At 46.1% G+C, this 12,026-nt stretch overlaps 1 protein-coding gene across 1 annotated transcript in view; it reads left to right on the forward strand.

The window, feature by feature from the left end:
- The window catches only part of BABAM2 (BRISC and BRCA1 A complex member 2), a 528,405-nt gene that overhangs the window by 418,942 nt on the left and 97,437 nt on the right, over positions 1 to 12,026 (forward strand). The window contains exons 9-11 of the mRNA XM_004711139.2: positions 603 to 702; positions 3,933 to 4,003; positions 7,611 to 7,693. Coding sequence (XP_004711196.1) covers positions 603 to 702; positions 3,933 to 4,003; positions 7,611 to 7,693 — 254 coding nt within the window. The remainder of the gene's footprint in view (positions 1 to 602; positions 703 to 3,932; positions 4,004 to 7,610; positions 7,694 to 12,026) is intronic.

Raw genomic sequence — 12,026 nt, forward strand, 5'->3', positions numbered from 1 at the left:
GTTGCAAAATTAGACCAGAGGACGCAGGGCTGGCACTCCTGCTTGTCAGAAGCGAGCTGGAGCTGAGCAGTGGAGGGCCCTCCTTGCTGCTCCACACCAGAGCTCCAGCTCACTGATGGGCCCTGGAGTTTGGAAGCCTCGCATTAGACCAGTTGCTTCACTCGCTGAAAGAAGAAGCTCAAGCCCAAGGTAACAGAGCTTGTAAACTGCAGAACTAGTCTCTCCAGGCCCAGGGGACAGTGTACAGCATTGCATCCACTCACCTTCCATTCAGGTTCTTATTGACTTGATGCCCAGCCCTGAGGTGGGCATCAAGAACAGTATAAAAGTATTTGTTTTGGAATTGCATACAACCCTTTGATGTTGGCCAATCAAAATGTGCAACTTGGCACTGCTGTGTGAGAAGATCGTTGGTTGTTATTAAGGAGGTGTAACGTGCGCACATATAAAGGTAACACAATGGATTCACTAGAGATTTCTCATGACATGAAGCCCACGCCCCCATCGTGGTCCATGCAGGCAGTTGGTGGCCAGACCTTGGTACAGGAAGCTGGATCTCCATTGGGGCAGTGAAACTGTCATTTGCCTTCTTGTCGTTTCAGTGCCCTTGGAGGCTCCTCAGCCCTTCACATCCCAGCTTTTCCCGGAGGAGGCTGCCTCATTGATTACGTTCCTCAAGTGTGTCACCTGCTCACCAACAAGGTGAGTGTGAATCCCTGACGCCATCTTAAGAGCTTCCTCTCTCTCCTGTGTGCCAGACTCCGAGCCTTCAGGCAGGCCTGTGAGCCTCCTCAGCTCCCACCTTCCTCTCCAGCTCCACAGCACACCTGCCCCTCCCCCTGGAACTGCAGTCCCCTCCCTCCCCCTCCGTCCTTGCCTTCCTTCCCTACAGCTCTCCTGCCCTGTTTCAGCCTTCACTTCATCTCTGAAGCTGAGATCTGGAGGTTTCAGTGCCCTCTTTCCTGAACTGGTTTTTAGCCTTCAGTTGGCTACATCTCCCACCGCCTTTTGGTCGTACATGTTTTAACCTCTCTGTTTCCCAGTTGCCTGGAACATTTGTGTTTGCCCCTGGACGAGGCTATCAGGATACTTCTTTCCAACTCTCTGCTGGTCCCGCACTCCACCGTTTGATAGCGAGCTCGGGATTGTCCCGGTTAATGTCTGGGAGCAGCTTTACGCAGTCTTGCTCTTGGGGGCAAGATTTCCAAGTCTAGCACTCAGGCACATTAGATGGCCTGAAGCCTTTTCTTAGCTACAGTTATAAACTATTGCATTTCAAAAGTAGCTGAGTTTACACGAATGATGAAATGATTAGCCATCCCTGCCCTCTTCTGCCACCCCTCCCCCCTCCCCCCAAAGTAACCATGTACTTGTTTGTTAGTGCCCTGGCCATTTATCTGAACACTAGAGGCATGAATTGACCGGAAAACTAGAGACGTGAATCCACAAGTAACACGGACTCTCTTTCCTCTCCCACATAGACGGTGACTCAGTTTGTTTAATTGCCCAAGTGCTGTTTTCTGTGCTCCTACTGACTTGTTCGCATTGGCTTTTGTTTGTCCCTTTCATTCAAAAGATAGCTCATCGCTATCTTGAAAATATTTTTAAAGTGCAATAATATCTCAAAGGCGTATTATTTTTTAAATGTCAGAGAGACTAAAATCTGGCTGTGGGCCTAGCATTGATTCCAGGGCATTTAATGCTCATGGAGTGGGTGCTGCTCACTGGCTCACTGTCCCCCAGCCTCTGCCCTCGTACAAAACCGATCTGAGGAGAAGAATTCTTATTTACATTCTGGGGCTTTGAGCTGCCTTCAAATCTGCATCCCAGTATTAGAGAGAAAAATGCAACTGTGGTTTTCCCGAACTGAGAAGGAAAGTCTTTTTAAAGCTCTCCAATTGAGATTAATTTCTAGTCATCCATTTTCCTCAAAAATTATCACGCAGTTTTCCCAGAAATACAAGAATCAGTCCGTTTTTCTTATCTGGTTCGCCTTCATTAATTTTGCTTGTCTTTTACAATTGGTTTTTCTTGTGTTTGCTGCAAACGAGGCCAGTATGGGCTGCTTTTAGAAACAATCTCTTCAAATGAATTTCCCTAATTACGTTGGAATCTATCTTTATAGCCAGTTTTGTTGTGGGTTTCTGTTAAAATGCTTTTCTGTTGAGAATCGAGTGTACAGAACTGTTTTCGTCCCCTTAAAACAAAGACACTTAAGCAAACTTCTCATCTGTTTCTCTTTTCCCAAAATAACATTTCTGATCTTGCATTAAGCCTGCAAAGTAAGCGCCGTTTTTATAAATTGCCAGAAGCCTCTCTTATAGAAATAGAACTGCTTTACTTTGAAAGGATACAAATAGCTATCGGTACTGATTGTGGCAAGGTTATCTCAAGCACTTGCTCTTCGTTAGCTTGGAAACTCCATGTGCCTGCACTGTGACTGCAGCCGATCTCAATGGGTTGGGATGGGGGTTCTTCCTTCCATTCTTTCTTTCAACCATTATAAGGACATTTTAAGGGATATTTTTTTTTTGTTAGAAGCTGATGGGTAAATGATTAACTTTCAGATGCCGAGTTTAATGTATTCACAATTTTTTTTTAAACAGAAACTGTCATTTGGTAATAATAAGGAAATTTTAAAAGACAGAATAAAATCCCCTATTATACCACTCCTTATTTTGAATATTAGGAATTTAAAAAGAAAGCATTAAGGATTATTATCCTGCCTTTTCAAGTAGGATTGCAGTTCAAGATAATGAACTAGCCCTGCGTGATGAAAGAAAAGCAGAGACTGCTAGTTACCAAACTCAGAGGGACTGATAGAATTCAAAACTCACCATCTTGCAGCCCTTGATGAAATGTCGCATTCAGCCAAGGATCTCCCCCAAAGACCAAAGCCCTTAGGCTGATGTTGATGGGGACCAAGATGCTCACATGCTTCAAGAGTAAGGTGACCAGATTTTAACACTGGTAAAGCGGGACAAAAGCGGGATACCATTGATAAAACTCATATCCTGGCGAAATAGCCACATGGCAGCCGAAAACCCTATACCCTAGCTTGTCGTGCCTTCTTTCCAAAAATCGGGACTTTTTTAAAACACTGCGGGACGTGGGACAAATGGTTAAAACTCAGGACTGTCCCGCCAAAAGCGGGGCATCTGGTCACCTTATTCAAGAGGTATGCCCATAGGTTATTCACGATAGCAAGGGGAGAAAGTGGAGAGGTCTGGCTGCCACCACCTTAGCCCACTGACCAAACACAGGGCTGCCCATGACCTTTGCTTGCCTACTATTGCTCTTAAACTGAACCACAACTTTTGCTCCAACTTCCAATTTTTTAGGAACACCGAGGATAGAGGAGAAAGGACACCATCAGAGAATCTACAATGTAGATTCTTGTAGAAGAACGTAGTACCTTCTATGAGACATTTGAAGTGTCAGTGTTAGTATGCCTTCTTACTTCATGGAGGCAATCTTATGTTAGGCTTAAAAGGCCTCCAATACAATTAAAACACGGGACCCTTGCTTTTACCCGGCTTCTTTAGAGGAAATTGGGAAAGCCTGAGAATAGACAGATGCGAAACAAATTCAGAGAGTGATTGTTCTGTCTGTTGGGCAAAACCACCGTACTGTGCTTATGTAGGAGAATGGCCTTACTTCTTGGAGAGAGACATGTTGAAGTATTTAGGGGCAAACTGTCAAGATATGCCTAATTAACTTTGAAATGTTTCAGCAAGATTGATTGATGGGTTAACAGATAGGTAGGTAGGTGGCTGCCTGAAACAACGCGGCAAAACATTCATGGGTGTTGAGCATTGGTGGTGGGAATTTGGGTGTTCGTTTTCCTGTTCTTTCTACTTCTTTAAAATTTCCCATAGGAAAATATTGAAGCGTCTACTATTCCACTTCTCAGTTCTGGGCTCCTATTTCAGGTGCAGTATGTGATTCAAGGATATCACAAAAGGAGAGAGTACATCGCTGCCTTCCTCAGTCACTTTGGCACGTAAGTTCTTCTCTTTGTAAACTGCTTCGCCAGCGGTGCCCTCGCTTCACGATGACGTCACTCAGTTCCTGTACACCGTGCCCTCCCAATGCGCGATATATTTTTTTTTAATTCTGTTTTGGGGGTCATTACTATGTTGCTTATATCGAAACTCTAGAAGACATCTTTTTTTTTTAGAATTCATGTAGCAAATAATAGAATCCAGTATCTTCCCTAGATCCACAGCATGACTTGCCCCAAACGCAGCCACAGTAACGTTAAGCATTTTGCAGTTGGCCCAGCCTTCTCACCTCCACCGTCTCACAGCAGCCCTGGGAGATGAATCCAAACCCAACCCAAAGCCCAAGTCAACTCCCATCGAGTCGATTCCAACTCCTGGCCAGATGGACCCAGGCAGGTATTCCTGAAGACATTCCCGGGACTCTGAGAAACTTGGTGACTAGAAGGAGGTCACCCTCCTAGAAGAGGTGGAGTCTGGGCAAGGCTCCTGTTTCTCTAGGGTTCCAGGCTCCCGGCAGGAGGGCCTCACAGATTTGGGAAGGAACTGTAACACGGATAAGGAAACTGTGACACACATGAGATTAGGAAGGAGTTGGGAGACAGCAGGGTGAAGGAAGAAGGAAGTGTGGAGCTGCAGTTACAGACCGGGCATTCCCCCCCCCACCCACCCGCTGCCCTTTCCTCCAGGTGGCCTGGGCGGGGCTCTCCGCTGCAGCTCTGTTTCCTTAGCACACCCACGGATGCTGAGCCTCAGGCGAGTGGTTCACAAGGGAAGGGAATGCCTTTGCCTCAGTCTTTGTGAACAGGTGGAACGTGCGACCCATGTGGGAACAAGGCATGGTATTTAGTAGTAGTTACAGGAGGGGTTTTAGTGGTTGACTCACATCCCACCTTATTCCAAAGACGGATTGTAAGTATGCACATACGTATAGGACCACATAGACATTTTAAGTAAAAGGAGAAACTAAGATCAAAGGGCCACTGGTGGCTCCATGGGTTACCCGTTGGGCTGCTGGCTGCAAGGTCAGCAGAAGGAAACCACCAGCTGTTCTGTGGGAGGAGGATGAAGACTCCCGCTGCCATCAAGCGCAGTCTCGGAAACCCACGGGGCAGTGCCACCTAGCCTACTGGGTTGCCGTGAGTCAGCATCGACTCAGGGGCAGTGGATGTGAAAATAAAGGAAAGCAGGAATAAAATTAAATTAGCAAGATTAAGCACTCCTTGAAAATTAATTTCACAAACTGTCACATAAATATAAGTAAAAATTATGACTTCTCAAAACAATTTCCGGATATTTTATTGTCACCTTTAATGGAATTGTTCTTTCATGCTACCAAAATAGTAGTGTTAACAAACAGTATCACTATCTCTGGCATGAGTCTTCACTCTGAAAAGTTCTCTGTGTGTGTGTGTGTGTGTGTGTGTGTGTGTTTAATTACCATTTTGAGAAAGTACTTGTACTAAGAATGATGGTTGCTGAGTGATAACCATTTGGTCTTTTAATTTTTGAGTGAGATTACCATCAGAATCGATAACTCTGAAGTTAGAACTTAAGTTAGAAAACAAAGAAGCAAGCACAGTGACCTCCAAAACAGGGGTTACACCATTCACTCCATTGGGCACAAGAAAATACTAAAATTTCATTTACGTTGATATTTTTATTCCTGTTTTGTTCAGCCAAACAATAGAAAGCTCATTAAGGAGAATAACAGTGTGGTGTAGTATGCATATCTTAAGCTATTCAGTCATTTAAAATAAAAAAGCATCTTTTACTGAAAGTCCTGAGATTTAAGACAGAAAGCTCAATGGAAACAGGAGGCATAGGGGGACGTGGGCCAAGTGAGGAGGTGATTGCAGCGGTCACAGTGGAAGAGATGAAAGAAACTGTGCGTGATGATCTGCCCTCCGAGCCTTCTCCCAACTCATAGTGAGTTTCCTTTGCGTTGTACGTTTGGGTATGTTCCCATTAGACTTATGGTGCAGTCATGCTGTCAGTAGTTTAGTCGATTCCAAGTGCTGGCGCCCCGTGTGCAGAGTCCTACCGCTCCATAAGGGTTTCAGGGTTTGACATATCAGAATCAGGCTCCCAGACTGGTCTTCTGAGACCTCTCTGGGTGGGTTCAGTCTGCCAACTTTCTGTTGAGTAGCTAAGCACTTAACTCTTTGCGTTTCACAACTGCATAGAGTAGCACTTGTGTGTCACTACTACTAGATTATGCACTTGCTACTCTGTCACGCTAGTATATGCGTAATGAAAAAGAGTGTGGTTGGTTTTGCTAAAGGGATGGATGCAGAATCTAAAAAATCTAGGTATTAGTATGGTAACATTGTGTCGATTGTATATTCAAAGAAATATAAACTAGTGACTGAAATCATTGCCTTAAGTCAGAAGAAATGTATTGTAAACCAACTCTCTTTGAGCAAATCACTTAGTCTTCATTGTCTTAATTATTTTATCAGTACCACTGTACTTTCTTACGTAAACTGGGAGGTCATCAATACCAATTGGTCAGACTTGTCCAAGAAGGCAGCTCTAAGAGCATCAAAGATCTCTTGGTACTGAAAAACCAAACCCAACCCGATGCCATTAAGTTGATCACAACTCACAAGAAGCTGCCAGATTAGACAAGGTAGGACAGGTTTCCAACACAGCCCATCTTAATGGAAAGTAGACCACCAGCTGGTGGGTCTGAACCACCAACCTTTTTGTTAGCAGCTGGCTGCTTAACGACTGCCATCAGGGCTCCCACTTTGTATGGAAGAGAGAGACAATAACTCTCATCATCCTGGCATCGTTAGTGTTTTCACATGAGGTGGCAGCCCGCTGAGAGTAGTGGTTGAGGTGAGTCTACCAGATCCAGCCTGGCCCCGCCAGCCATCATCAGATGTTGTCTCTGAACACATGCGCTGTGGTCTCCTGTGTGAACCAGCTCTCACCCAGCTAGCATTGCTACTTAGTCTTGAGCCCAGTGAACAGAGAGGGACACCAATGACAGGATTCCAGGGACTGCCTGGAAGAAAAGTAAGAGGCAGCTTCTTAGAGGGAAAAAAATCCGTTATCCTTCCATTTCCTTTTTCCATGAATGTTTTAAAAAACATCCTCTTATGTAATCCTAAACTCAGTGGTATTGTTGTTGCTTTTTTATGCTTGTGTTGTAGTGCCCAGGGCAAGTGAGATCAAATGATCACCGTGCAGACCAGGTGGTGGCATCTGGCATGACAGCGTCATTGCTGACCAAACATCTTAATTTCTCCATTAACCAGTGCCTAACAACTGACCCCTGCGTAGCATTTTATGATTGATTCTTCACAACCCTGTACTGGAATTCACATTATTATCCTACATTTTCTACAGCTCAGGAAACTGAGGCTTCAAAGATTAAGTCATTTACCTGCGATTATAATCGATAATAAATGGCAAAACTGTGCCCAGAAATGACTTGTTCTCATTCCAGACCCCACACCCTCCCTGATCCAGCAACTCACTCACATTTTGCATTTTAATTGGAATAATTCTGACTTGATTAATAGGTTCTTCACTTGACCCCAACTTTTTAACACTTTTGCTTTTGTTTTGTTTGTGTGTGTATGTGTGTTGCTTACTTAGAGGTGTCGTGGAATATGATGCAGAAGGCTTTACAAAACTCACTCTGCTGCTGATGTGGAAGGATTTTTGTTTTCTTGTGCACAGTGAGTACACTTTCGCTTTCAGCATGTATGTTTTCAATGTCTGAACCACAGGTTGTAACAAGGATGAGAATCATCGGTGTCCTGAGTCAGTTCTCTTTACGTGAGCATACGTGGATATCTTTGGATGTGATCTAAAAGAGACAATAACTCTAGCCCAGCGGTTCTCAACTGGGGATGATTTGACACCCAGGGGACATTTGACAATGTGGAGACTCTTTTGATTTTTAGTGGCATATAGTGGGTAGAGGTGAGGAAAGCTGTGAATCCTTCAGTTCATAGGACAGCTTCCTCCTCCACCCCGACCCACCCCCCATCCTCCCTCCGCCCCCGACCATCACAAAGTATTATCTGATCCAAAATATCAGTCATGCCAAAGGTGAGAAACTGTGCCTTAGGATGGTTTCTGTTTCACAGCATCTTTCCAGAAGTGGGTCTCAGAGCTGCCATGATTATTGAGAACGTACTTGCTGTAATCATTTGGTTGTCATCTTATTAAATAAGAAATCTGGTGTGAGTGGCGATCCTGGGACTGAAGAGGGAGCGTGGGTTGGAAAGGGGGAACCAATTACAAGGATCTACATGTGACCTCTTCCCTGGGGGACGGATAAGAGAAAAGTGGGTGAAGGGAGACGTCGGACAGGGCAAGATATGACAAAATAACAATTTATAAACTATCAAGGGCTCATGAAGGAGGGGGGAGCGGGGAGGGAGGGGAAAAAATGAGGACCTGATGCTGGGGGCTTAAGTGGAGAGCAAATGTTTTGAGAATGATGAGGGCAATGAATGTACAAATGTGCTTTACCCAATTGATGTATGTATGGATTGTGATAAGAGTTGTATGAGCCCTAATAAAACGATAACAATTAGAAAAAAGAAATCTGTACATGAAATGCGTAAAGGTAGGGCACATCACTTTCACTGATTTTTCCACTGTATTCCAACGCTGTTATTGAACAATAGATGATTCCTCCTGAGGGGTCATTCAGAGTATCTTTCGTTTATTTCCTTCTTCTACAACACGTCATTTGTGGCACCAGGTTCAAGTTGCAAGTCACCTACGACCTTGTTGTTTAGGAGCTGGCTCTTCAGTCAGAGGAGTTCCCGTTTTCCCACTCGCTCGAGGTAGCTAGGTTTGGGTTGGCTTCAATATGCAGAGCGATCTTGCTCTTTTAATAAACTGGTTCAGGAAATGAAGCTTTGATTGTCTCCTATTCAGCCAAGGCATCAGATCCTCAGAAAATATTGGCCGTGGGAGACTTTTCTTCCCCAGCAGACTCAACGTTCTTGGTTCTGATTTCCATAGGCTAAAATAGTATTTAAATTAGCCTGTTTGACTGTAATTCACATCAACAGATAAGGAAGAAAGATGCCCCAAACTGTCTATAGTGGCAGAGAGAAGAAAGGTGTAATTAAAACCCCACCATGGTATCGTGCTCATAGAGAGGATTGAGAGCCGGCTCCACATTTCAGGCCTGGGGCCTCCCTGCCCTCTGGGTGTTACCCAACTATTGCTGTTTTGTAAAGCAGGGCCTCGTGTTGAGCTCCTGTTTGGTAGCTATGCATACATTAGGGCCACCTTTTCAAATGTATCTGAAAAATGCAAACATATCACTTTATATTAATTATGTAAACCAATAAACAGAGGGTTGGCGAGGTAAAGATTTTAATCCTGGGTGTGCCTCTGACTAATTCTGTGACCTTGTTCCAGTGTCTGGGACAAGCCTCCCTCTGCTTTCCTTTCCTCACCTGGCACTGGGATGTGGTTGTCAGGTCCTGGAGAGGCGGTGGCACGTGGAGCATCTGCAATATGTGGCCAGTGGGGAGAAGAAGCCTCACAATGAAGGCATCGGGGTCACCTCCTCTTTGCTCACAGCCTCTATGGCCCTGCTGATGGAAGCCCAAGCCTGGCGCTCCCAGCCATCACTCAGGGTCCTGACTTGCTGTGTCGCCGCGCTGGTTTTCTATTCTGAGTCTTCATTCTTTTGCGAGGGCCCACGTCCTGTTTGCCACATTCATTCCACCCGCTGCCTTGACCTCCCTGCTTCCGTGCCTGGTCTGATAAGCCAATCACAAATCCTGACTGCACCCTTGATTTATCTTGCATGAGCCCAGACAATTGCCGTGTGTGATTCTCCGGGCCTAGCTCAGCATGCTGCCTTGAGCGGTGGTGCCAATGTCACCAAGTGGCCCTGGCCATCCCCATCCAAAGAACAACACTGGTAACGTAATGTACCCAAACATGACATGAGATGGGCGCCTTACTTCAAAATGACAGGAAACCTGGACTCTTCCCTGAAACTGCCTTTGGTGTCCTGACCCTGGGCCTGTCTTCAGTCAAGGTCAGACCGTATCAAATATCCCAGGAGCCTCCCTTGTTGGTACGGTTGGGTCTTCACCTGCACTTTCCGCTTGTGACTCCGGGATGGCCCTTCTGGTGGCAGACAGCCGGGGAGGTTGTCACGTGGAGTGATGGTCACAGATCAAAGAGCATGCACATCTCAGAATCGCAGCTAGCTCCTGCCAACTCGTATCAGCGCATTCGGTGTGATGACAATTCATGTTGCTTTTGAAAAATCGGTCCCCCACAGAATCTTGTCTCCATGGTGTCTTATGTTCCTCCCCCGCTTTAACAAGTCAGACCGGCAAAACTGAATCCCACCGTTTTCTTTTCCATTAGTTTGGGGTTACTCCCTTCAGAAACATGGACAATACCCCCAGGCCCTCTTTAGAACAGCTCAAGGGACCTCGGGACTGGTCTGATACACTTTTTCCCAGAATGTTTCCTCGGGCTGTTATTCCTTCCCACCCCTCCCCAGGCTGTTGGCTCCTGGTCTGTTAGTAGCTTTGCCCACACTCTCATCACTTCTGGTAGGTGAGACCTAATCAAGGAAGCCAGGAGCTTTGGGTCACTCGCCCCTCCATCACGAACTCACAGCTTGTCTGTAGAGGAATTATTCCTGCCCTCTTGCTGCCTCCTTAGATCAAACATAGGACTTGCTGCACCGGAGCAAATCACTGTATTTGATTCAGTCACACTATGAAGCATTGGACACCTCCCTGCCTCTGGGAACATGTTCTTGCTTAGTTACCCAAGGAACTAAGGAAACATGTGTCCCCTTTTTTCTTTACATGAAAACAAGGTATTTAATATCGAGGGGCAGAGACTCGATGATAGAGCATCCAAACAGAGAAAGGAAGTGCCTGGAGATGAAACCAGTCCTCTTGGTGGTTCCACGCCTGCCTGGAGGTTGAAGGCCCAGCAGGACACAATGCAGCATCTCTTTGCTGCCCTCCCACTCCCTTCTTGGGAAGACCTCCATGGATAAGACAGGTGCCAGCAATCATTTCGAGCCTCTGAGATGCTTGAGGAAAGAAGCACTTCTCTCCTGAGACAGACAGCTCTGACCTCAGACATTGCGGGAGGGTGCCAAAGCAAGGGTGCCCCAGAGGAAGACCTTGAGCATATCCTTGGGCCTCTCGGGAGATTCTGCAACATCCTGGCTTTCTGCTTGTTCCAGAGGCAGGAGGCAGGGGTGTGGCCATGGGACTTTCCATCCATGTCTGTGTTCTTCCCACCCTCCCTTCTTTCCTTCAGCATCCATTATCAGCATGTCTTGAGACTTGAAGTTTCTACAGGATGAGGGACTTGCACTAAGCCAGAAACCTTTCTGAGAAGGTGTCCTGGCCGACAACTAAGAAGTATTCAGAGTGGTTGTGTACGTTATTCCCTATTTGCCAAGTCGACTTTTACCCCTGGAAGTAGATGTTATCTTTAAGCCGGAGGCTTTTGCGAATGTGCTCAGGGCAGGAAGACCAGCGAGCAGGGCACAGAAGCACACAACAAATGGCCAGATCTTTGCCGTGGCCCCAGTCAGCTGCACTGCAAATAGACCCAAGAGGAGGCAGCTGCCTAGGGTGCAGGGTTGCTGCTTGGGGGTGGGGGAGGAGAATAGAAATCTATGCCTTCCCAGGTAATGGGAAGCGATTCTGTCATTGTGTGAGACGCTGTCTTTACAACATAATCTGCAAAATGACCCTTGAAGACACTGTCACCCACCCAGCATCATAGTTCTGTCCCGCTTGTAAAGGAGACTCAGTCCGACCATTTTGCCTGCTCCTTTTCACTTTTTCCCTGACCCCCACCCCATCCGCCCACATTAACTGAGTTACCGAGCACCTACTACATGATCTGTACTGTGTTCGGTACTAGGGAATAAAGTAAGTAACTCAGGCTTGACCTTAAGGTGCAGACAGTCTACCACTCACTCACTCACTCACCCACCCACTCATTCACTCACTCACCCATGGACTCACTCACTCACTCACTCACTCA

Source organism: Echinops telfairi, unplaced genomic scaffold, assembly GCF_000313985.2.
Source record: "Echinops telfairi isolate 266 unplaced genomic scaffold, ASM31398v2 ScPeMD7_10;HRSCAF=50, whole genome shotgun sequence".
Lineage (NCBI taxonomy): Eukaryota > Metazoa > Chordata > Mammalia > Afrosoricida > Tenrecidae > Echinops > Echinops telfairi.